General features: G+C 38.1%; 1 protein-coding gene across 11 annotated transcripts in view; it reads right to left on the reverse strand.

The window, feature by feature from the left end:
- The window catches only part of RAPGEF4 (Rap guanine nucleotide exchange factor 4), a 144,586-nt gene that overhangs the window by 53,700 nt on the left and 65,252 nt on the right, over positions 1-25,634 (reverse strand). For 6 of the 11 annotated variants that reach the window (XR_005861769.2, XR_005861770.2, XM_025152580.3 and 3 more), the window contains 4 exons: positions 23,379-23,451; positions 22,290-22,354; positions 1,027-1,080; positions 657-763 (listed from right to left, as the gene is read on the reverse strand). Coding sequence is in view for 9 of the 11 variants with exons in the window: in XM_025152580.3 (XP_025008348.1) it covers positions 657-763; positions 1,027-1,080; positions 22,290-22,354; positions 23,379-23,451 (299 nt within the window). In the remaining 2 variants the exon portion in view is untranslated. Of the gene's footprint in view, positions 1-656; positions 764-1,026; positions 1,081-10,915; positions 11,018-22,289; positions 22,355-23,378; positions 23,452-25,634 lie in introns of those variants that run through there. The other 5 variants (XM_040704339.1, XM_025152583.3, XM_025152579.3 and 2 more) reach the window with 4 other exon arrangements.

Consider the following 25,634-nt stretch of genomic DNA (forward strand, 5'->3'; position numbering starts at 1 on the left):
AAACTAATTTTTATTTAAATATTCACCAAATAATGCAGAAGTTATTTGATTCAAACCTTAGACGCTAAAATGAATTTATTATTTCCTAAGCCAACAGCAGATAGAGCCTGACTCCCTAAAGTCAGATTGCTGTTCTGAAAGCGCCATTGTTATCCCACTTCAACAAGACAGTGCTGCCACCAGCAGGAAGATAAGAAAGCCTGACGATACACTGAAAAAGGTGACTGAATAGGGCAGAAAATGTACGTAAGGAATGATTCTCACTAGGTGAATTTTTAGGTTCCACACTGAGCAACTTCGTTGGAGCAATCGGTACAGTAACAATCTAATTGAGCTTTCCTATTACATTCCACCGACATACAAAGAAAACAATCTCCATTTTGCACAGAATATCTCAGCTAACTGTGCTATTAACTTTGGAAGAGTTTTTTTTTTTAAGTGAATGATCTGTTCAGAACCGTGGACTCAATTTCCAGTCAAATTACTTCAGAAAAGATTTACCAGGCTCATTAAAGACTCATAACACACAGGCTCAAATAGCATCACAGGATAATTTCAGACCTTTTGAGACCTGAGAGTACGGTAAGGCTTAAATCATAAATCAGAGGATGGCAGGCATAAAAATTCAGAGACCTCTATACAATCAGCTCACACACCTGTAAGTCTTCAGATGATATTTACGATCTCTTATCATGTGAGGGGCTCGGGACAGAATTGTATTCCGCAAAATCTTTCCAGCTCTGAGGATCTTTTCTGAAGGAACCTTGGTGATCATGGAGAAAAAAAAGGGACCAAGACACACACATTTAAAACTTTCCACAGTCTCTGTACTGCCTTCTGCAAAACAAAATACAAGTTCTCTTCCCTCTACATTAAAAGTCCTTCTACAGATGCTTACTTATGCAGAGCAATGCAATATATTGCATGCATTAAGTCTCTCATACTTAGCACATTAAGAAAGGCACGAGGTCAGCTGATTCCATTTATCTGGCAACCTGTCTCTACAGCACACCTACGTCCTGTTACCTGTGTAATGGTTTTAGAGGGACGATGTGGGATGTGAGAGTCAATAAGAGGTGTCTGAAAAATAAAATAAAAGTAAATATATTTTAAAGGTTGAGCAGTAAGGTAAAATAAAGACTTAAAAAAACAAAAAACAAACACAAAATGAACCAAAAAAGCTGCAAAATCAAAGAACCACAGATATGAGTAAAGATGAACAACCAAACTATAAGCTTTCCAAGGTGCTAATGAATGTTTCAGTGGCCAAACACCACACCAGAGCTGAGGCTGTGAAGGCCTGGCTAGCTCCTCTGCTTGCTGCTCTCAGTCCCCTGTGGGCACAACAACATTTCTCTGCAGGTGACCGTCTCTACCATCAGTCCCCCCACCACAGAATCTCTTATCTCCTGTACCACCTATTTTTCTCTCTTCTCCCAGCATAACACGTGAACAGGAAGAAAGAAAAAGCTCTGCTCCCACTGTGACTTTCCCAAACTCTCACACATTGTCAGCAACACTTTCACAGCTGCTTACCAGAGCCCTCTGAAATGCAAGAGCTCACAGGCCACTCAGAGGCATGGGTAGCACTTTCACAATGGAGCTGGGAAAGGAAAAATAGGAGCAAAGCAGGTGACTTGGATCTGCAAGAGGAGGAGTGAAAGGGCAGGCCTCTAGGAGGGAGCAGATGAGAAGGTGAAAGAGAGTGGGAGAGGAAGCATGTCACAGCATAGATGGAAAAGGAAAGCAGAGGTTGAAATGACACTAGACATGGAGGGAAAACAAAACTGAACTTCAGCAGCCACCTCAGACTTGACAGGAAAATGTTTAGCTATGCTGAAAATATTAGTTAACAGGACCAAACATGTTTTCAGTGTGACACAACACAAGGGCTGAATTTGGTGCCCTGGGCTCACCAACATCAGATTGCACCAAAAATGGAGGTCTCCCGCCAGGGCAGGACATGCGTTGCGTCACAGAGGAGCTGCTGAGGCAGCCGGCACACCTTGCATCTCTGCAGCAAAGGAGGGATGGCTGGTCCAAAGCCAGGCAGAACACAAGCTAAGCACTGAACTGCCAGGAACTGGTGTCCATAAGCTGGGCATCTGCTTGCTAACTCCCACAGGATTTTAATGCTGTAACAAAGGCCTTGTGGAAATCAGATAGTGCTAGAGCTAGGAGTGCAGCAGGAGACTAGAGGTCAGCTGGGAAGGGGAAGATGAGGGAAGCATGTGACAGAAATCAATAAAGATAAGATGCATGTAATGGAGAGGCCTGTTGATGGAAAATTATGGCAAGGGTTTTCCTTTCTATTCAGTCCTCACAGGAAGACCATGAAAAGACAGATCAATATAAACAAATTAGGACTTCCGATTTTTCTCAATAATAAATCTAACCATCGTTTCAAAGATTCAGTTAATTTATAAACATTTCTGCCACCAGAAAGGGGGTGGAACATCCCTTGGTACTTGTTGGTTTCTGAACCTGTGCTTCAGTCAGTCTGTGTCACGTCAGTCAGTCAGAACATGCTAAAATAAGCAAGAATCTTCTATAATTTGCCTCTGATACAAACAAAACCATCAAATACAGGTTTCAAACATGTAGATAAGAATGACAAATTCAGAGACATCACTTACTTTTTGCTTCCATTTTATTTTAAAATGATTTTATATTCTGTTCAATTTCAATGAGACTGAAGGAAATATATGCTTAAGGAGTTGGTTACAATGGCACTGAAGTCATGTGAAAATTATTTTTAAATTCTATATATTTAAAAGATTTTTTTAATCAACAAAGCACAATATACTCAAATCTAGCTTCCAGATTTTAATTCCAGATAGGAATATACTTCAAATGAGAGATAAAAAATGTAACATAAAAAAATACAAGACTCTTTTATAGCCACAGACTGCTGAAAATGAATGCACTTTTTTACTCTGTAGAGAGTTTTCATTAAGTTACAACAAAAATGCATAAAACCAGTCATTGAAAAAATCAAAGATTAATGAAGATCTGTCAATAAACCTCCTACTCTAATTGAAACAGAATATGAGAGAACTTTTAGATTCAAGCTGAAAGCACGCAACAGGAAAAAAAGGAGAAGAAAAAAGAAAAAAAAAAAACAAGGTAAAAGCTAAGTCACAACACAAGAATGTGCAGCAGGAAGAGCTGCTCTCCTGCATTGGATTCTGACTAATTCAGAAGGACCAACTGAAAAGGCACAAAGTATCTTGGATGAAGGTGATTTCATGAAATGATCCAGTGTCAGCATCTTACAGAAGGAAATAAAAACACCAAAATAGAAACAACGGGTTGGGAAGAAAAAATGTCTGCAGTGGATGATGGGGGCGGGGTGCAAGTGTAAACTAAAAGGACTTAAGGAGTTACAAAACATGTTCCAGAAGTACACTGGTAGTAAAGGAAAAGTATTGATCTACTGCTCAACAGACGGAAATCTGTTTACAGATAATTCAAAAAGTCCAAAAGCAGTTGATTTTTTTTTTTCTTTGTCAGTCTTCATTAAACAGATAAGCAGCAGAAAGATGGCTAGAATCCCTAGTAGCGTAGTTAAGGGAGTAAAATGTCAGCCTGAAAAAATGAAAAGAATGGATGAGAAAATTTATGTCAATTGGGTATTTTCAAATTGGCTGGCTCTGGAGAAATTCATGGAGGAAATCTGAAGAGTTTGAAGAACCAAAGACAGCTGCAGCCATCTTAGAACTACCAGCACCCATCTCTGAAAGTTCTTGAGGACTAAGCAGCTAAAGGCAGAAAACTGGGAGAAGAACTGAAGCGTTATAGACATGTCATCATAACTTGTCTTCCTAGAAAAAAGTCCATTTGTAAACAGCTGGAAAAGAATGGGGAGCTGAATAACATGTGATGTACATTAATCAAGAACAAATCATGCCAAACTGATCCACATCCATCCACAGCTGGGTAGCAATGGTAATGGATTGGAAAGAACCAGTAGATTTCCAGCTCTACTACTTTAGCAAAACTTCTGGTGCCGGCACATATGATCTTCTCTTCTACAAAGGGCAGATTAAATTCTTGCAAAATAGGTGCAAAGCCAGTTGGAAAACTACATTTTAAAAGCAATTCCCAGTGAAGCACTTCCCAGCAGGCAGTCATACTAGAGGCCTGTTTCAAGAAGGGTTCTCAAAAACATGTTGTATATCTGATACTATTAGCGTGGGATGAAGCAGAATGTACACTGATTGATTTTGCAGGGAACTTGAGGATGGAGTGGACTGCGCACTCACTGGAGAACAAGTTTATAAATTTGTTATAGTTTTGATACTGGCCTGAAAGTATATGATGGTATTATGCAACACAGATATTACTGACTACTTTTCTGAAGTAAGCATAACCTGCTATAGAAAGACAGAGTAGAGAATAAGTGTATGTGCAGTAATTTCAAAGAAAAACAAGGTTGAGAACAGATATTAGAACTGATTAACCAATGCCATACTACTCTGAAAGTGACAAATACAGTATGAGGATGCAGTGGATGATTAGATACATAATGCAGTTCTGCTTTAGTCAAACTAGATAAGACCTAAGCTAAAGCACTGTGTCTTGTCTGGATACGTAACTTCAAAAGCAACTAAACCAACTGAATTCAGAGAACAGCAACAAGAATAATGAGAAAGCACAACACAAACAAAGTTGTTCAGACGCAGAAAAGACAAGTCTTAGAGTGTGATAAAAAATAAAAACTCTTCAGATTTAAAAGGCCTTTGAAGAAAAAAAGAATTGACCTAGTCCATAGCATAGAGATCGGAAAAAAGAGTTCAAATTGCTGTGAGAAAGAATTCAGACTAGACATTAGTGAAGCTTTTCTAACAGAACAGACAGTGATACTGACACACATTGGCACGGAGGTATGGTTTCTTCACTTCTGGAGGCTTGAGACAATACACAGGGTGCCTGCCAGGACACTGGTCTTAAGAAAGCAAGGCAGCCACAGAGCAACGACTTCACTGCCCAAGCTGCAGCTTCTCAAAGATACTGCACTGAGCTTTGGTTGCACCAACCGTGGGATGAAATGCAATAAATGGAACCATGTGGTTTGGACTGGGTTTGGAATAGAAAGGCAAGTCATATTGCAAATGCAGGGAAGTGTAATATCAATTAGTTAATAGAAAATACAGTGCTCCTATAAAAACTTCCCATCAGAAAAACTGCATTTTGCAAGGGATCATATAGTAATTATCACAACTTGGTTGAAGCCCAAGTTTTACAAGTCTTCACAATTTTGGATCCTCCATTAAGGGATAATTAGAAAGCACTAAGAAATAATGAGGGAACTTTCCCCATAAAACAGCAGAGTACAGCGTGTTCAATTACCTTCTTCACACATTCTTGTATCTTTGAAGAAGTAATGTGAGTGAAGCACCTGCATGTGTCTACTTGATCACATTTTCCAGGACTTCTGAATCAGGGGAAAAGTTATCAGGCAAAGACCTCTAATTTGCAAGCCAGTTATAATAGTTTAACAAATTATTTCCCATCTCTTGGCCACAGTAGTGACAAGCTTTAGCTACTTCATGCCCTTTTCCAATTAGTGCCCTCAGACAGTTTACTATGATCTGCTGTTGTCACTTTAGAGGACATGTAGATGGGTCTGAAGGGTAGAGAAGAGGGGACTACAGGTGTCAGAAGGGGGAAGCAGAAAGAGAAAGCAAAACAGTTTTCAGTTTAACACTGACAGGCAATCTCTGTATATTTATGAATTCACATTCAAAACAAACCATTCATGAAGCCAATCATAAAACTCTCTTTAAATTGGGGTGAAGAAAAAAATCTTAGCCTCCAGTCCTTTGAAGATTCAAATATTTATGCATGAGGACAATATCACAGATCTAAATAGCACTATTCATACGTATAACTTTATGCACACATTTAACCTCTGGAGAAATGAGCTTTAGATTGCAAACTATAAGGCATAAGTTACCATTATTTCTGTGCTTCCTAAATCAATGAGCAAACCACATGTAAACAAATAAATAATACAATGAATAATAATAATAGAGACCTAACATGACATCCATATTTGTTGTTCATATCTGCTGAATAAAATCCAAGGACATCTCATATAAAAATACCTTTTTCCATTCCCTTTAAATACCTGTAAAGAGATGTTTCTTCTGAGACTTTACACATGAATTAATACTTTAGATTTGCAGCAACATGGATCTTATTACTCTCAAATGTTAAAGTACAAAGTGTGCATTGCAAAGAACAAAGAAGAAAGAAAATAAAAGTCAGTGAATCATGTTTCTTTCCCATGACCTCATTATAGATCATCTTTAAGCAGAGAACAAGTTTAGAGTTAAATAAGGTGTGTGAGGTTACTAGGGTGATCAGATAAACCTGTGCAGGACTGCTGATTCCTTATTTCCAACTGGGGTGTTGAAAAGAACTGCAAGTGACATCTGTTTTACTGCTGGCTGGCACGGGTTCCAGAAAAAACAAAGGACAAAAGCCACACAAGTTGAAAGGTGGCAGCAGCAACAGCAGCATCTCTAAGAGGTTCGCTTGTTTTACACCACTGGAAGTTAATGCTCTTGCTGATTCAGAGTCTAATCCAAACCCACAGAAATCACTGGGAAGTAATTGACTTAATGGGTTTCAAGTCTGGCCCACAGCGTTTGATTCTCTTTAGGCTTACTTAAGGAAGTAGAGCATCGTTAGGTCTTACTGGTTCCAACTGTCCTCTGGTGCCCATAATTTAGAACGGTGCTTGTCTATCGCTATATGAACATCCTGAAAGGTTAACAATGTCCTCCCTGGTTTACCAATGAAGAAATAAAATATACAAAAACCATTCCCACAGCAGTGGTGAAAGTACAGACAGTCAGTCAGTATGACAGAGCTGAAAGCTAAGAGAAGTCCCCACAGCCCTCCTATGCAACACTTTCCCCTTTTATTCTTTTCAGTCTTTCTCAAATCCATACAATCCTTTTCAAAAATTTGCCTATTTCGTAATGTCATATATGTGAGCTACACCATACCCAGGGTATAGATAAGAAATCCAGATATGGCTCTTTTCCCAAAACAAACCAGTATTTCCACCAGTAGAGAGTAAACAGTCTATAGCCATATCAGGTATACAACTGAGCATACAGTAACATAGCAATGGGAGTGTATTTCCAGATGGAAACTAATCTTGGGCAGAGCACCTAAGTCTGCTCTCTTATCTGCAGAAATAGTGCATTTGTGCAGACAGTATTGATGGCTGCTAATACGTTTTTGGTAAAACAATCCATGTGGTGAATGCAGCTTGCTGAAAAAATATTAGAGAAGCAGCTGGTCAAAAATTCAGATGTAAAAAGGTTGTTTGAAAAGCATTTTTGTCTAAGTCTTACAGCCCCTCCTCAGCCCTGCAGGACTATGAGACACAGCATCAGGACTAAGTCCCAGCCTCACCAGACTGCATCCACAGCCCCAGGTAGACCTCACCCTGCTCTGGAATACAGAAACGGAAATAGAAACACAGACACTACTACCAGGCTAGAAACATTCTGGACACTTTACTATCTCCCCACAAAGGTATGTAGCAGCTGGAGAACCAATCTTCGCTCTCTACTGCCTGCTCTCCATAAAACAGCATTGACACTCAAAGGACAAAGTGCTTCCTCAGGTCTCCTAACTGGAAAAATCCAAACCTGACAGTGACCAACCTCCTGCCGTCTCTGTAATTGACTTAGCAACGCTTTGTGATTAGCAAAGGACAAATTACACAGAAAAAGTACTTGTTTCTCCCTTTCACCTATGTTTACCTAACAAAGTGAGAATTCAGCTGACCTGTAGCTAGTTTCTAAATACTCTAAAGTGATATTACTGAAGCATCTTCAAGTTACTCATGCTCACAAAAGACAATCATACTTTCTTTAGAAACATCTATAAGCAGTAAAAGTGGGAAGCAGAACAAAGTATGGATGGAAGAAAACAGACACAAAGATGTCTGTAAAACCATGGAAACTCCATAGAAACAGGAAAACTGTTGCACATCACATGAGCTTCAAAAAACTACAGCAACTGTAATCCAAACACCCAGAGATTTAACTAAGCACAAGCTAACTAAACCAAGCAAAACCGACTAGTATGAATTGTCAAGACTATCAGTTAAGACAGCTCAGTTTTATTCATTTTTAGAATTAATTGATGTATTGACTGCATGACCTTGAGCAAATCACATAATTGCACCATGTATCACTTTTTCCTCTTTGGAGAAAGGAATGCTAATGATTTCTACCTTTGTAGAACGCTTTGAATACTGTCAGTAAATGGTCTACTCTCAAAATATTCAGAGTAATATTAACTTTTAAAATCTACATTGCTTAAACATAATGCAGTGTAAAGATTAAGTTGTATTTTAAAACACATTCCAAAACTGCTTTTCTTTAGCAATCTAAATGTATTAATAGAATAAACAGGAAAATGTGTCCCTTTAAATTCTCAAACACTATTAGTGCAGTAAAGTTAAATTGAAATTGCATTATTTAGCACTTCTACAATGTTTCTTTGACAAACTGCAGATGTCTATCCTCTTAACACAAAACGATTCAGCCATTACCAAAAATGATACTTTGCTGTGGATGTCAAAGAGAAAAAGAATATTAAAACACACTATGACCAGTGCACAAAAAAAAGCCAGAACACGCCTAATGATCTCTTATTTTCCTGTCATTTTTCTACTCCCCTACTACAATGAAACAGCTGTTATAACTACACTGCATGCATTGAATAAAATGTCAGAAAATGTTAACACCACTGTGAGCACTCCCGACATTCTGGTAGAGGTGTGGCTACAGTTGTCATAAGGAATCTCAATCCAGTATTGTTACAGGTTGCTATACTGCTGCATTTTATTAATCTACAGAAGAATATTTTTTTTATCCTCTGAGAATTACTGTTTTCTTAGTATCTATGCCTTTAACAGCGTATTTACTTGAAATACACATTGAAAAATGAACTATAATGCAGAAGATGAAAAATTAAAATAAATATTAGACAGTAAAGTTAAGACTTGTCACTAATGTCTTCTTTAGATTCACAATGCAAAAGCAAACCAAAGAGAAGCTAAGGACTGACAAGCTCTGGAGGATTTATTTCACTTGTTTTCAGATTCCTTTGCAACTTCTGCACACGCAAGCTCCAAAGCTCCCAGGAGTCATGCCTGTAGACAACTGTGGCTACATGGACTCACCTGTGCTTTGAGCAAACCCAGTCACCAGAATTGCCCTCTGAGAAATATGTGAAGTTTTAGGCACACTTTTCATACCAAGCACAAAGGTGCCAAAAACTGGATAGAGTGTGAATTAAGGGGTGAAATCGTGACCCTGTTAAAACTCTTCCGCGTAGTCAAAACATCACCCAAGTGAGGCAAAAGCCCCACTGCCATCTGAGTGATACCAGTTTATCACATGACCCCAGATAGTTTTCTGCCTCCAAGTCTTTCAACTTCTCAATCTGTAAAATGGGGATGACAGTGTCTATTCACATCACTGACAAGTAACGAGAAAGAGCAACTGGAAACACTAGTGAACATTGCAAGCAAAATCCTGGAAGTCAAGTGACTACAATTGCATCCTAAGTATTTTGTAATGATTTTTAACAGAGAAAGGAAGTGACATAATGTCATAAAAGCGACATGGGGCTCATGGGGGCTGAAGGTTACATCCTGAATTCCTTGGAGAGGTCAAAATCAGGATAACATCACTGGCAAGCAGAGGAGGAATGTTAATTTAAACCTGTTTTGTGTCTCTTCTGGTGATTCCAGGTTCCCTCGCCTCTCAGTTCAGGACAGCGTATTGTGTGAATATACGTGAAATGAAGAAACATTGAAGGAGGAAAGCACAGCTGTGTCAGATTCCAACTGCTCTATCTACTTCTCATTCTTCCTGTCATCCTTTTCAGAAATGAATTATTTATAAAAAATGAAACTGAGAAGGAATAATCTAACAATATCTAATGCAACATCATCTGTTATGCTACTTCACAGAAGGAAATCACATGATTTTTAATGATCTACATAGATCTTTTCCATCTACATAGAATATATTTTATAATTCAAGTAAATGGCTGTTTCTGTAGCATATGAAAGTAAACAGAAGAAAGAAATCCCACAGTGAATGCTAGACCAGAACACATTTTTTAAAATCACAAACATTTTTCTTTCAACAAAGTATTACTTTACTGCAGCAGCTTACAGTCTTCTGTCATAAACATAAAAACCATTCAAACACTTCGGTTTAATTTACATATTTGTGCATCAGTGAAAAAGACAAGCATTCTGCTCTTGGCAAATATCCGCAAAACAACCTTCTTATCTTCCTCAAAACTTCTCTTTCTCCCTGACTTCAAAAACCTTGTCAAAGTCTAGCGTGCTGACATGCTGAACCTGTTAACTGTCCTGCCCCATCTACATCAAACACTGTGCACTTTATTGGGTGCTTTCATCTGAATACTGGATTTTATCTCCTTACGCTAACGCCCTTCTTCCTAGTAGTTTTGACATCAGACAGCTCCTGTTCCTGCCTGGGACACACCAGCCCTCACAGCTCAGAACCAAGTCACAGGAAGCAATGTACACCTTCTGAGGACAACTTAGCAGCATCAAATCCCTTAGAAGATCAAATCTTCTAAAACACACAAAGGTACCTGGAATCAAATTATTAGGTCTGAAAAATATGGATTAATATGCCCTGTTTTTCATATTAATTCTACAATACAATTGAAAAAGTCAGTAAATAAAATACCAAATGAGCTAATGCACATCTGTGTGAACAGTCGGCATTCCTCAGGAAAATAGTAAAAGAACAATACTAGCAAATCCTGCCAATCTGAACAAAACATAATTAGCACTGAATAATAAAGATTTCATTTTTGTAGATTTGCTCCTTACCTCCTCCCACCTTCCTAGAGAGCTTGCAACTGCCCAGCTTGCTGCCATTTACATCAACCCGTTCACATTTGTTTTTGTTTTGAATTTCATGTCACCTTCCTCAGTAACCAGTTGGGCTCAGACACTTCTATGCCTAATCTGAGCATCTTCTGTTGCTAAGTGGATCTGTACAGCAACATGAAAAAAAAAAAAAAGCTCCAGAAATGCTCACAGAAATCTGGAATAATTAATTCAGGACTGATACGGAGAGGTAAAATTACTCTACCTGACATTTTCCCTAGCTAGCCACATCTCTTTACATCCCAACTCACCACAGTATGTTTCTGAAAGAAATGACCTCTTTTTACCTCTCTCAGCATGTAGCCCAACTTCTGTAAATTCTGTGATGTCTGGCTTTTAGGGATATCACAGAACCAATCCTGTCCTTGTAAAATGGAAAGGGACTTATTGTACATATTTTGTAATTTATCTCCTTTCTCCTATTTCTCCTTAATGCTGGTATTAATTTTCACATCAATACTAAAAATATTGCTTCTTTCCATTAAAATTCTGTCCCTGCCATCTCTCAACCGCTCACCTCCTTTTTAAATGCAATCTCCAAATCTTCTTTGGCTTAACTGACTCTTTAGAGAGGACTTCTGTGGGCTGTATAAAAGGTAACGACTTCTGCATTAGGTTAAGTAAATCACAGCATGAAGATGAACAGTTAATGCTCACTGCTGCAGAGAAGTTTAATTACTGTAATCCAAACCAGCCTGGAGACACTGATCACATGGAGAACTCACAGCTGACTTGTTTGTCTAAAATACCAAACATTTCTGAAAAAAATGTAGAAATATTCAGCTTCTCCATTACAGTCAATCTAAGAGACTATCTTGGGGAAAGGGTAGTACGTCCTCCCCAGAAGAATTTCTGGGACAGTAAAGGCCAGTAAATATTGCTGTAGATTGCCATCTGTAGCGCCACAAGGTCACGTAGGCAGCAGCCCATGCTCTCTACTCCAAACTTCATAGCAGAAAAACCAAACAAAAGGCAGTCTTTCAAGAACACTGACTGTAACACTGAAGAAATCAAACAGACGGAGTAGCGTTCAGGCAGCCTTCTGGTTTCCTTCTCCCTCCTCACTTCCCAGGTTGGATTACTATCCCACCAAGATGCAAAAGCCACTCTGCTACACAGAGAGGCTCAGGACCATTGTGAAGCAGTGGCTATACATTTACAACAGAAGAAACGTGACAGAACTTATTTTTACAGATTTGTCAAGATGTTTTTGGCAACATTCCCCTGTAATCTGCTGAAGCACACTACCATTTGGTGAGTGTGAAATGAACTGGAGGGGGGGGTAAGGAGAGGAGACGGAAAAAGGGGGGGAAAAAAAAGATGACAAAAAAAAAAAAAGGAGGAAGGGTGAGTGTGCTTTATCTTGTGGACCCCTAGAGTTCTGCCAGGCAAGAGGAGGAACCTTGTACAGCTAGTGACAAAAGGCTTTTCCTGGGCCCATTTCCCAGACTCATTTGGAACAGGTGCCAGAACCCAGCAGTCAGCAGACCACAGTCCCTAATCTAGGCTGCCTCTGAACACAATTAAGACAACCCAAGAGGAGGGAGAGGGAGAGAAAGCAATAACTGTTTGCCTGTTTCTGCATGAGTATTACAGCCCTAGCAGGAATGCATCATACAAATCTGTGTTTAGGCACTTGAGACTGAAATCATATAGATTTGTGGGTGACTTTACAGTGAACTGCAACAGCACTGCAAGCAGGCTGGATGAAAAGTTGCCCAGTCTGCTACTCCTCTGCCCCCCTAGCAGATGAAGAGGGCTGCAGAGGTACCAGGTTTGGGCTGTCTTCTGACAGTTCTGCTCTCTTACCATAAGGTCTGCTCCCACCATGGCTTACTGCCCAGTCACCCATTTCTGCTTCTTTGCCTGAGGACGCTGCTGACACCTGTGGGATTCTCAGGTGGACTGAATTAGTTAATGGGTGAGAAGTAACCAGCTGAACCACTGTGCAAAATGCTAGAAGGGAAGAGCGCGGCATGAGAGAAGATGCTCCTTTAAGACTCCTCAGGTTCAGGCATTTGAAGTCAGTGACCTTAAACAGTGAGAGTGAACAAAGCAGTACTGAGAAGTTTACAAAGACTTAGCCATAATGCTCCCCCATTAAGTTACTGTCTCCTTCTCCACCCAGTTTATATTTAAGGTTATTAAACAAATTGTTTATATCTGCTTATTTCCTAAGATGAAAACAGATGTGACTGGGTAACCCTAATTAGCAGTAATGTAATAACTCGTAATGGAAGTATGCTTTTTTTTCCCTCCTCATTTTTACTTCAGAACCTAAATTACGTATTCTTTTCATTTCTCTGCTAGCCAACTCAGCGATATGTATTTGTATTTCCTCACTAACTGCGATCTTTAATTTTAAGACAGCTGCATCACTGATGATAAAGCACTCAGAGATCAAACATTCACACTCTTGTGCCAAGCTTTCTTCCAAAAGGAAATTTACAAAAAGAATAAATAATGAAAAATCATAAATCTTTAAATACCCGAACAGCACTTGCCCCTAACATCACTGGAAATACCAGTCCAATTACATTTTCCGCTCTTTTGTAGCTGTCTGACATTTTTGCCTCAGCTATTCTCATTCCAAATGGCTGTAATTGAGCTCCATAGTTTTAGTGGTGGTGTCAGTACAGGAGGTTCCTGGCTCACATCTAGGCAACACTAAGAGAAAAACAGAAGTCATTGGACAGCTTGCTTTCCCACACTATTTATTAACCTCTCAAGTTTTTGTCATCTGTACATAGCTAAAACAAAGATGTTGCTAAGTCAGACACATTGATTACTTCAGAACTATATTCAACTTTGTGGAATTCCAATTTCCTGCATGCACTGTAGGACAAGAAGTCAAAGTGCTCTCAGAGATGATATGAGTAACTAAATGGAATCTGATTTTAAGATCCTTGATCTAATTCTTCTGCCAAACTTGAAAAAATAATTATAAGATTCAAAAAATTCATTTTGCTGTTTCAAATATAAGTACTTGTGTACGCTTCACTTGCCTGAAGACATGAATCTTGAAAAGGACCATCTTTTTTTTTTTTTCCAGTGTAATTACCCACTCTTTCTGCCTTTCAACTGCAAGAGATAAATGGAGCATATGTGCATGCTTTTACGGGTTAGAACAGAATCACACAAAAGACACAGCCAAAGAGCAAGAGTCATCAAATGCGACTCCACAGTACATACTGTCAGACTGCCCTTGCCAGCACTGGCAGGTAAAGCAATACGCTATGCTGCTGCACACAACTGGAAGTAAGACTGATTTTCATATCCAAATGACTTTCCACAGCTGCTTCACAATAATGAGTGTTCTACAATTTCTAGCATCTTCTTGGAATTTCTTATTTTTCTTTTATTCGTTGTATTAATCTAAACTCTGACAACAATACTCATTCAATTAGGCAACAGTGGGAAAATGCACTTTATTTCCACAAAGGGGAAACATCACTGTATCCAAATTGCTTTCCCCACATCGCCCCCCAAGCACCTCTACAACCCACTTCTGGAGAGATTACTCAGGGAGCGGTCAAGTACTTGCTTACTGCTCTTACTCCACATTCCTACTCTAACAAATAGAAACTGTGAGGTAGATTCCTTTCAAATAACAAAATTAATAAAGAAGTACGTATCATTTAGTTTTTCATTTGTCAGTTGATTTCCAAACTTCTTCCTCCCGCTCCCAGTGTGTCCTAGGATGATCACATCAAGGATCGATCGCAGAAGAAAAAAGAAATCAGAAAAAAAATCAGTTAAAATGCAGGTACACGTGTAAGATGTGTGCCTTACAAGGTTCTGAGGCAACCAGCACCTTTCTGCCTGACAGTCAGTCCATCTTTTCTGTGGCTGCAAGCTGCTTGGAGCAGCGGCCCTCTGTATCATAGCTGCTAGTACAAATGAGTATTAAATGGAATTAGGATACAAACAAATTGCGACAAAGACTGACATGGAAAACGAACAATAAGAGGAGTGGGAGCACTAAAATAACAATTGCTCGAGGGGACTCTTGGCTCAGACAAACGTGGAGTAGATCTTACATATTACGCAATTCACAGATATAGAAGTCAAGGAACTAAAAACTCGCATTGCTTAGCTCTAACATTTAGTTTAGAATGTGGGTTGTTATGTTGGAGATGGAAGGTCTCTCTCCCCCCCCCACCCCTCAATTCTTCATCTTTTCATTTCTTCCTCATGATAAAAACCACACTACGCGATCTGGGTCTTTTGGGTAGCTTTCACAATGCCTCAGAAAACTCATGCTACACTTACATAAGGATGTAGGCACATCCTTTCAAGTTTAGTTTTCCATTCCTGAGAAATGGGTAACAGTTGTTTCAGAGCTATTTTGCAATTGGGATAGAAAAGGGATGCACTGTCTTCAGTGCTCACAACACTATTGCACTGTGTTATCAGGTATTAATAATGATTTTTCCCATTATCTTCTCTCAAGATAAATGTAGCCATTTGCTTATTTTTTAAAACGTAAATATACCTAGATATATTTCATCACAGTCCAGCATTGTGATGATTCTTAGAAAAACAGGTCAAAAATCAAGATAAAGCTATTTCTTCAAGATACTGTGGATTGTAAAAGGTTTAAGTCATCTACCAAGAGAAGTCTTGCCTTTATCACCAATCTCACTATCATTGTAGAATACTCTATTTACGCCTCATGCTGCTCTGAGTCACAACAGCATAGAGTCTCATTTCAGAAGAAGGGATCGTAACTTTTTCTTTCAAATTCATGGAAAGGCTTCAAGGAACAGGGATCCTTGAACCAAATCAAGTATGTTAAGAAGTGAAGTTATTTTGATATGTACACTGATAAGTATACGGCAATTTGAACCAAGGATTCTGTTTTTTTCAGTTATTTTTCTCTCTACAACATTATTCCTTCTGGTACAACAAAAGATCGAAGGAGAATCACCGATCACAACTGCAAATTCCATTCTGGAACAACTCCGGCTTGCTCTCTCTTAGTCAGACTGAAGTTTGGTTACATGATTAGAATAAGTAGTTTCCAATAGAAACTGCTGTTATGGTCTCCAGAATTCAGGAGACACAATGAAATCAGGGATCACAGATGTTTTAGAGATCATCTGACAGCTGAAATGGATAAAAGAAGATAGAGTGGTGCAAGCATTTCTTTGAGGCATTGCTATTCACACTGGTGTCTGGAAGGAAGACCTACAGCTGTACATCATCCCTACACGGCTGAAACTCGAGACAGTGAGGCCCCCAAAACTTCCCTGATGGCTCCGCAAAAAGTTATCTTACACAAAACTTACTTTTGTAAACCTGCAGCCCTACTAACAATTTTGTTTACGTTGAGGAGCTCTGATGACATATAGACCTTTACATTTTTCATGATGAAGTTCATCACTAACATATGAAAAATGTATTTGTCACAGACTCCTACTCATATCACACTTCTGTCTTTGTTATATCTCCTTCCATATGCTGTCACCATGTGACTCATTGCCAGGAACTATATGCACAGCCTCTGTACTAACCAAATTGTTACAGGCTGTGATGAGGATTGAACCCTATGCACCTCTACTCAATGCAAAATTAAGAACAGACCTCTAAGCGTATTACCTTCACATAAAAGTAACCGGTAGTTAGGACTGCATGAAGACATTACTCAGAAATAGTTGCATAGAATGCTTTTATGCAGCCACTTAAAAACAGAAAAGGGATTTTTTTTTTAAACCCTGTGCTAATATTTTATTGGACAAAAGACTCTAGCATGGAACCCATGCCAGGTTATGAATTAATGCACGCTTATCACTGGACAGTTATATAAAACATCCACACAGAAAACAACTCTTCTACAATAAGTTTTATGTAAATGTTAGGGAGGTTACCACTTGCAAATGAATACCTTGTCATTCCGCCTATAAACTCACTGCCAGCTTTTCTGCTTTCTCTTTCTTTCATTCAGCCTTGTAGGCTCCAAATTTCATAAGCATGTAAAACATTTCCCTTAGTATTCTGCTAATTGTCTACTGAACTTCACATTTGATAGCCTACTGAATATGTTAAGAAATAAGCTTTCTTCTTGGTCACCTGGGAAAAGAAAATTGAACTATAGGGAAATCAGAAGTGAAATTGAGTTTTTTTTTTCTTTTTTCCCTAGAGTAGCTAATTTGGTGGGTGAACACGATTATTACTTGTATCTTGCGTGGGCTCTTCAAGGCTGCATTTAGTGAATTCTAATGTCATCTTCACAAACAATATACTTCAAAATACCCAGAGATACAGTTAAGTGCCTGAAAATTGAAATAAGCAAATATTCATTAGCCTGGTAATGTTGAAAACATCAGTATTTTGGGAATTAAGACTTGGATTATGTCCTTCTCTGTCAGCTGAAACATCTCTTAAATATGCTTTTATAAAATGCTTTTAGAGTTGATAAAATAGTAAATTATGTTTTCACACTTTTAAATGCGTACCAATCAGTATGGCATCTAAGCCTGACTGAAAGTTCAGTAAAGAAAACTGATCTACATTTTTTGATGTCAAAATTAATCAGGGAAGATGGATAAAAGGGTGACTTTCAGATGAGTTCCTGCACATCCTACAGAAAGAAGGTTTGCTTTATAAAATATCTTCAAACAAATCCCTTTCCATAAGCTGCCAGTCTAAAGGATTTCAAGCAATTACATCAAAAATACAAAGGAGACTTTCCAGCCTGTACATTTAACAAACTTGGTTTGTGTGTTTTCTGAATATTACTTCGTGCACTAGAGGGAGCTCCTGCAACTCTTTATCACAACACAAACCTAAAGACTACACAGGGAAGGTAATGGCAACAAAACATAAGAGAATTCAGAAACACACACACACACTCTTCACTTCAGATCAAGACAAAGTTGTGCTAATTCATACAATTAATCTCCTTACATCTGATGTGTTTAGTACGCCTTCTTCAGGATACGAAGAAGCACTTTCCTTCTTTAAGTATGTAGGCTTTAACACAAAGGATACAAATTTCTGCAGGTTATTTATTTATTCAAAGCAGTCGAAGATTATGTTGTCTAAAAAGAAAACCAGCATGATTTTTTGAGGTGAGATGTTGTTTTAATTGAATGTGCCACAGGAATAATGTATATGAGTAGGTAATCAAAGTCTGTACCATAATAAACATGAAGGAATGAAGTCTGCACCATAACAAACACGGATAAGAGGACTTCATTAACACTGCTCAGTCAGCCTTCACTCCTGAAGCCCTGCTTTCAAGCACTTGAGTTTTCAGCCTTCCTTTCATGCAGACTTTTTTTTGCTGTTGGGCTTTTTGTTTTGGTGTTGTTTCTTGAGGATTTGGGGGGCTCTATTAGCAAACTGCACCACGGAGAAAAGAACTGCACATTACAGGAAAGAACATAAAACTTCAACTGGGAGTATTAGCACAGTTAGAACTTTCTGACTATCAACTACTTGAATAAATAGAATAATTATCATTAATCACAGAGTTCTATTCTTTTTGTGGATTGTTCCCATCATCTCTTGGGCTGAGTATACAAAAGAGTTTTAGACATTTTCTGACAGCAGAAAAACACACTCAGCACCAAGCACCACAGTATAGTGAAGATTAATGCTCTCAATTGGACTGTCCTCTCTTCTTACCCACATTCAGTCCTGTGTCTGTACAGCTCTGTTCTGAAACATGCTGTTTTCTACTTTAAAACCATCATATATCTCATGTCTCCAGAAAAGAATGGGCTATTTCCTTTACTCCCTTCCAAGCTGGGCATCAGTAGAGGGTGTAAAAGCACAGGGGAGACAAGGATCGTTCTCAGTTACAGTCTCTGGCTGTAACTCAAGATCTTACTCTAGCAACCAGAACCAGCCACTGCAGGAAAAAACATACTGTTCAGCATGGACACAGTAATGCCCAAGCAGTGTAGGACCAAAGGCGTGGTTTGGAAATTCTGCATGCAGTGCGCACAGCCTGCATGCAAAAACTAAAGGTTAACTTTTGTATGCCCCTAATTAGTCTGCTTCAAATGATGTTTTTCAAGGCATAAGATGGCTTATTTTGTAGAGTCACCAACAGCACTCCTTCCTGCCAGAACAAGCCCTGAACGTCAAGCTCCCATTCGACAGGACAGGATTGTCAGAGTATCACTGGGAAAAGCTATTTAACCTGCAGTATGCATTTTCTCCCAACCTCAATGTCAGAGAGGTTTGATATATTTCCACTTAAAAATCAGCCAGAGCAAACTCTCAGCATGAAAAATTCAGCCTAAGCAGTGAGAAACTGGCCAAATTGTAAAAACAAGATCTTGTAGTGGGAACCACCATGCAACCCTGCTGCCAGCTCTGCTGGTAATATATGGAGACAGAACCACTACCTATTCTGTCTGCACAGTGGAGCCCGACCTCCCCTGTCTTCTAAGTACTCTTCTGTATCTTTTCCAAAAATCTATTTGAAATTATTATTGATTTTGTCATTTTGGCTTTATGGTTATAATCACCTAGCAGATCCAGTTACATCCCGATCAACCCCATCAGAAGGTTCAAAAACTGGAGCTAGTGAGACCATTGCACCGTTATCAGACTGACAAGTTAAAAAGACAGATGCTGTGTTATCTTCCCTCATGTAAGATGGCTTAAATTTGATTTTGTTTCTGTTTTTCAAGATGCAACTGAAGACTGTAACATATTCTGTGTATTTTATGCTCAATTTAACTGCTACATCGTATTAAGTGATGCTCAATAATGTAATCCTAAATGCAAATCAATTCTTGCTTGGTGTAAGAAAATCTCTTTGCTGCCTTCTCCAAATAGAATTCTTCTTAAGAGACTTTAATGAACTAGGTAAAGCAAACATCCCCATATGGTGAGAAAATATCAAGGCATACATTAAAAGAAAAATCTTGTGTTACTCATCAAAAAATAAGAGGCATGATAAGAGAAAAAAATTAAGCTATGAAAATGAAACCCAAATAATTAGCAAACATGGAAAATAAACTATTACAGTCCTTGGAAATGGCTCAGCACAAGCTAAAACAGAAAAACATACATTTTCTATATCAAAAGTGGAATATATTAGATTTTATTTGTATTATTTACGGTTATTAATTTCCCTGCAAAACTAAACAAGACAAACAGATATAAATGTATCATTATGATTAGAACTACTGAAGAAATGATTTTATCTCCTTCGAAATGGGTAATGTCTTCTCGCCACATGAAAGACTTTGAGAAACTCTGAATTTCAGAAAGTCCCTTGCTCAGTCTTTGTCACGCCATTATGCAGCAGCTTGCAGGCCTCACCGTCAGCTGCCAGTCCTACAGGCATCATCCCAGCAATAGTAAGATAAAGAAATACAAAGATATTCTGCAAACACTACCATTTTCCTGACTGAATGCCTGTCCCTGATACATTAGCAATTTCTGCAGCCGTATACATATATACACAAAATACATGAAGCATACAAATACAGACTGTGTTCTGGTAGCCTGTTGCTTTCTATTTCAAATAGCTGACAACACTTCCGGGAATTTGGCCCTGCCACAGTATTTTTCTGATCATTCAAAACTGACAGCAGGACACGATCTACATGTGTAATACTGTAACAGTTGTACTGTTTTAAATTGCAGGAAAGAAGCTTGCATGCAGTAAATAAAATACCTAAGTATTTACTTCTGCTGTACTTACCGTTTATTTAACGGAATTAGAACTATGGACATATGGCAAAAACACAGAACTAGTATTCATGAACTATTTCTATGCTGTGTAGGTACTGCTACATTTGTCATGGGACTGTCTGAGCTCCTCCAGGATAAAACAAGGTGACAAGCATCTGTCACAAATTTACTCTCTCAGCTTCACTCCACTGAAATGTCTACAGAGTGTGGGAGGGAGAAGGATGACTGTTCTATGTGTCTTGGAAGAGAAGCTAATACAGTTTGCTAAGGACTTTAGTCCTGTAAAAGTCATTGAAGAGTTTAAGGTGCCCCAGTCAAGTTCTGTCTCCAACGCAACTGAACATTACTTTGTACACAAAGAGTCCACATCTGCTAGAAAAGCACAGCCATCAGCAGCAATACTGCGCTCAGTTTCTAAAATATTCTGGACCTGAAAGTGCATATGCTCCTTAGCCAAGTATTACTGCCCATTACTGGTGAAATATCACCTAGGAAAGACCAGAATGTATTTAACTTGTTAGCTACACCTGCTTCAGAAAATAACTCATCTTTCAGTTTGGATACTACACCTGATGCTTTTGTTGAAGGGTCTTAACTCTCATGTACAGCCTTCTAAGTGCTCCTCCACAACACTGGCATTTTCAATCTTTGTAAGATGCTCTCAGAGTAAAAGATACAAAAGTATCTATGAATATATCTATGAACTTAAAGCATAGAAGAATATTTATTTTCATAAAGGGTATGACTGTATCAGGAAGTGGTACAGCATTAGTGAATAAGCCAAGCAGAGCCAAAAAGAACTGCATACTGTTTCATTTATACATTTATTGAAGGCTAAATGTGACAATTAAGAAAGGTCAGTACCCTCAAGGAAGCAGGACAGACAGACAGAGAGGTGGAAGTAGTTATTTTCACATTAAGGAAACATGCTAAAATATTGTCTATCTGCTGTCAAGAGATGTTTTTTATATAACAAAAAATCTTTTTATCTTTTAAAAACATCACACAAATGCATCCAATTAAACTCTTTTATCCAGAAAGGAGGCATCCAACTAACTGTGTATTGCTATATCTTTCCTGCCCTCTCCATAAAATAATCCCTAAAAGCTTAGTATCTTCAGAGCAATGTCTAATACTATTTCTTCCCACTAGTATAATTACAGAATGCCAGCATAGTAATATGAGTTCTTTCATGGAAGTCCTGATCTGGTGAGACCAAAGGCACAGAGCAGTTTACAAAGGGGAACTGGGAAGTACAGCTGCACTCTGAACACAAAAGATTCACCCTATGCACGGGGTGAGAACAATGCCCATGCATCAGTTAAGACTCAGTATAGCCTTAAAACAGAACTTAACTATGAATTTTATAATCGGTCGGCTATGTTCTGGTCTTATCACCAACATGCCCTTCTTCCTTGCCTTCACTACCTACCTTCTTTACAGGGAGAAGATAATCAGAATGTGACACAAACTTTCACAGATGTTCCCTTTCCTTTCTCCAGTTTTATAATACATCTAAAACATCCTTTAAGTTGTATATAGTAATCACGTGCATCAGCCACATGCTTTGCATTTTTACCTTGGTCTTTTCAATTCAATGCCATTACCAAAAGCCTCTCATCAAAATCCAAAGGCAAAAATAAGAGCGGTTTACCTTATTACAATTTTTAGAAACTTGGCAAAGAGCACCGCTTGACATACTGTCCTTATCTGGCATTCCTGAAAAAAAGAATACAATAAATCAATACTGCATACTCTTTATGTAACAAAAGATGTATTTATTAATGAATAAAGAATTTGACATTTTTAAAACTTTGATAACATACATATTCATCCTATGATTTTTAAGTGCAAAACATATGCAGGCAAAATTTTTCCATTAGTAACATGAAAAAGACCAAAAGTTAGCTTCTGAATATACTAGTTTGCTGGGAATTGTACTTGCTCACAACTTAGTATTTGAAGTACACATACAGGAATTAGTTACTTTTCATTTAATGTTATCTGTGTTTTAATATCTGGAAGTCAGATGCAGCACTGTGTTTGTACTATCTAGGACAGTTACGCTACACTGTACAAGGTACAATATACTGATCACAAAACATACTGCCCAAAATTTACCGATGTAAGTGTAGGCCATCAGGTATCACCCTGGTTGGCATCTAAATAATCCTCTGGCAATTCAGCACAAGTATGTTAAATTACAGAAGTGGTATATCCCAAAGGCTGCCCTTAGATTCATGTTTAAACTGTTATCCCACAGTCTGACAGATTCTCATGAGGCAAAACCATACCAAAGCTTATTTACCTGTATAACTAGGGTCAGACAGCAGCATGTCTGCTGCAGGCTATATGACCAAATACCAACCCACGTTACCAAGTAAGTTGTGTAGCATACCATGACTAAAAAAATAAGTCAGTCAGTCTGTAAAATTTATTTTACTAGTAGGACTCACAGTTGCATCCCATAGAATGTACGTAATATCTAAAACTAGTTAAGTACTATGTGACGTAATACAATCAGTGTACAGATTTGTGCACAGATCTGTATGCAGTTGTATACAGTTAAGAAGGCAACCAAGAAAGTTCCAAACTATTTCCTCCTATGAGGAACAGAAATATCTGTAATATCAAATTGAATTTAATGTTTAAATCTCACACCACAAGACAGAGCATGTTCATCAACCTTTTTCTTCTTCCTTCTAATTTCCATAACATTTGATTTCTATTTTCTCATACTTACTGTCATTGTTGGAGCCAGTTTCCATAACACCATAAGGAGGAGTAAGAAGTCCAGACATATACTGCCGGTATTTCTGAAAGACAGCAATGGCAAATTTAGTCAGTTACAGATGTGTAAGTCAGTGCAGATGTACGAGTACAGATGGATGCTGTAGTATATATATCTGCCTGCCTGTTGCTTTGTGCTTCACAAGCCCACAAGCAGTCTGCGACTGAGACAGTCAGACATGTCTTTACTCTTAGTGCTACAAGGCTAGTGTTCTTGATTTGAGTACACTGCCTCTATTTTACCAAATGTTGTGCTAAGACAGCTCCCTCCTTGATTTCCTCAAAGCACAGCTCGGAGGGTTCTAATGAATTAATATTGTCCTTAGTTGCGTGATTTCCCATACAGACTGCTTTAAAGCTTTTTGAAATTGCACTGCTCTGCTAAACTTAAGCTAGAAGGCTACTTTATTCTAAGGATGGAGACAAAGCTGTGAAATAAGAATTTGTAAGACTCATGTACCACTACAATTTGGGTAGCAGATTTGAAACAGACAGGATTAACTGATAGGACTCCAAACATTTACTTCTAACACATTAGGGAAGCAAAAGTTTGGTTTTCAAAACTGCGAGGCTATGCAACACACAAACACAGCACCAATTTTATGTATACACTCACACAAACTGTACTGTCAAATAAAATTTTGTAACTGTAAAAATAACATCCTTTGTGCAACTACATAATTGTAATTGATGTCAGTAACTGATATTTTTCTTCTGGGAATGTCAGTGACAAGATGAATAAGGTTCAAAGCTCTGTCTGAAGCTTAAGAAATTCACAAGCATAACACCAAAGGGAAAAAAAAAACAAACTTAATTTTGTCACATACAAATCATTCAAAGAATAACTGATACATTCTTGTTTTCAATCTTGCTACGCCACTGTCATAGTCAAGGATAAACAATTATAATTCCCCTTTTTGGAACAGCCACAAAGCAAGCTTGTGCAACAGGGATGCTGCTGATCAGCATGAACAAAACGTATCATGTGGTCCATAGGGTGTGCAGTGAGCTGAACATGAACCGTCAGTAGAAATACACGTAGGTTTCAAGTAAGCACACTTAACAATCGAGTTAGAATGCTTTCCCGATAGACCAATTTTAATGAAAAAGATTTATCCTCTGCATTATGGAGCTGTTGGGATGTGTGCATTCACTTTCTAAATGTTGTCTGCTAGAGTTTAACAGATGCTTGAATTATTCTTTTAACAATGTCTTTTTCCTAGAGATGCATATGAAAATCTCATCTGTTCTAGTACTGAAGAATGAATGTCTTGCATTCTAAATAATAATAAAAGCTACAAAGATTACATTAATCTTAATAATCCAATCCTATTTTTAGACATGCGATTACATCCTAAAGCTTAGTAACATATTATTTAAATCTCAACCAAAATCCAACTGAAAACTCATGGGAGTTAAATTGTTTTATTCCAGGTCAGTCACACAGAATACAAACTACTATTTAATTTGAGGATAAAATTCTCCTATTTTCTTTCCCAAGCCATTCACTTCCCCATGCTTTGCTTCCAGTCCAATGCCTGAAACTCAGCAAGAGGAAGAACATAAGTAATTGTATCCTCAGTTCAGAAAATCCATACAAGTAAAACAAGGGACAAAAAAATCATTTTGGTTGACGAAAGAAAGGAGAACATGTTATAAGGGGCTGAAATCACATTTTATTCACAGAGTAGATAAACATTTTGTTCTATTTTTCTGCTGAGTTCCATCTTGGAATTTGGTTTAGAAATGGAAAGCTGAAACATTTCATTGGGAATAAGATAAAAATCAAATCGTATGCAACGTTTTTTCCATTCTTCCATTCAGATGATATTCAGTTCTTTGTATTGTTTTATCCAAGATAGCATTTTTCCAGAAATACAACATTAGTCCACATTTAATGCACCTTGAGAAGGAACTTGAATAGTAGGACAACAGTTATTTTCCCTTTTTACTTTTCCAGTGTACGCATTCCCTATACCACACTCACAATCATCATAGACTGCAAAGCAGTTTTCTTTCATTTATTATCTAATATTTCTTATGCTTGTTCTTCTTATGAAATAGCACACCATGCAATTTCCATGAAATTTTGAAGCCTGGCTTACCTGCACAAGTCTTACAGGTAGAATCAGCCATAATTGCATATAACACATTAAGAGGATAGAATCTCTTGATATTGAGCACCAGAAGTGCATAATTTCTCCTTAAA

This window comes from Gallus gallus, chromosome 7, assembly GCF_016699485.2.
Source record: "Gallus gallus isolate bGalGal1 chromosome 7, bGalGal1.mat.broiler.GRCg7b, whole genome shotgun sequence".
In the NCBI taxonomy this organism is placed as follows: domain Eukaryota; kingdom Metazoa; phylum Chordata; class Aves; order Galliformes; family Phasianidae; genus Gallus; species Gallus gallus.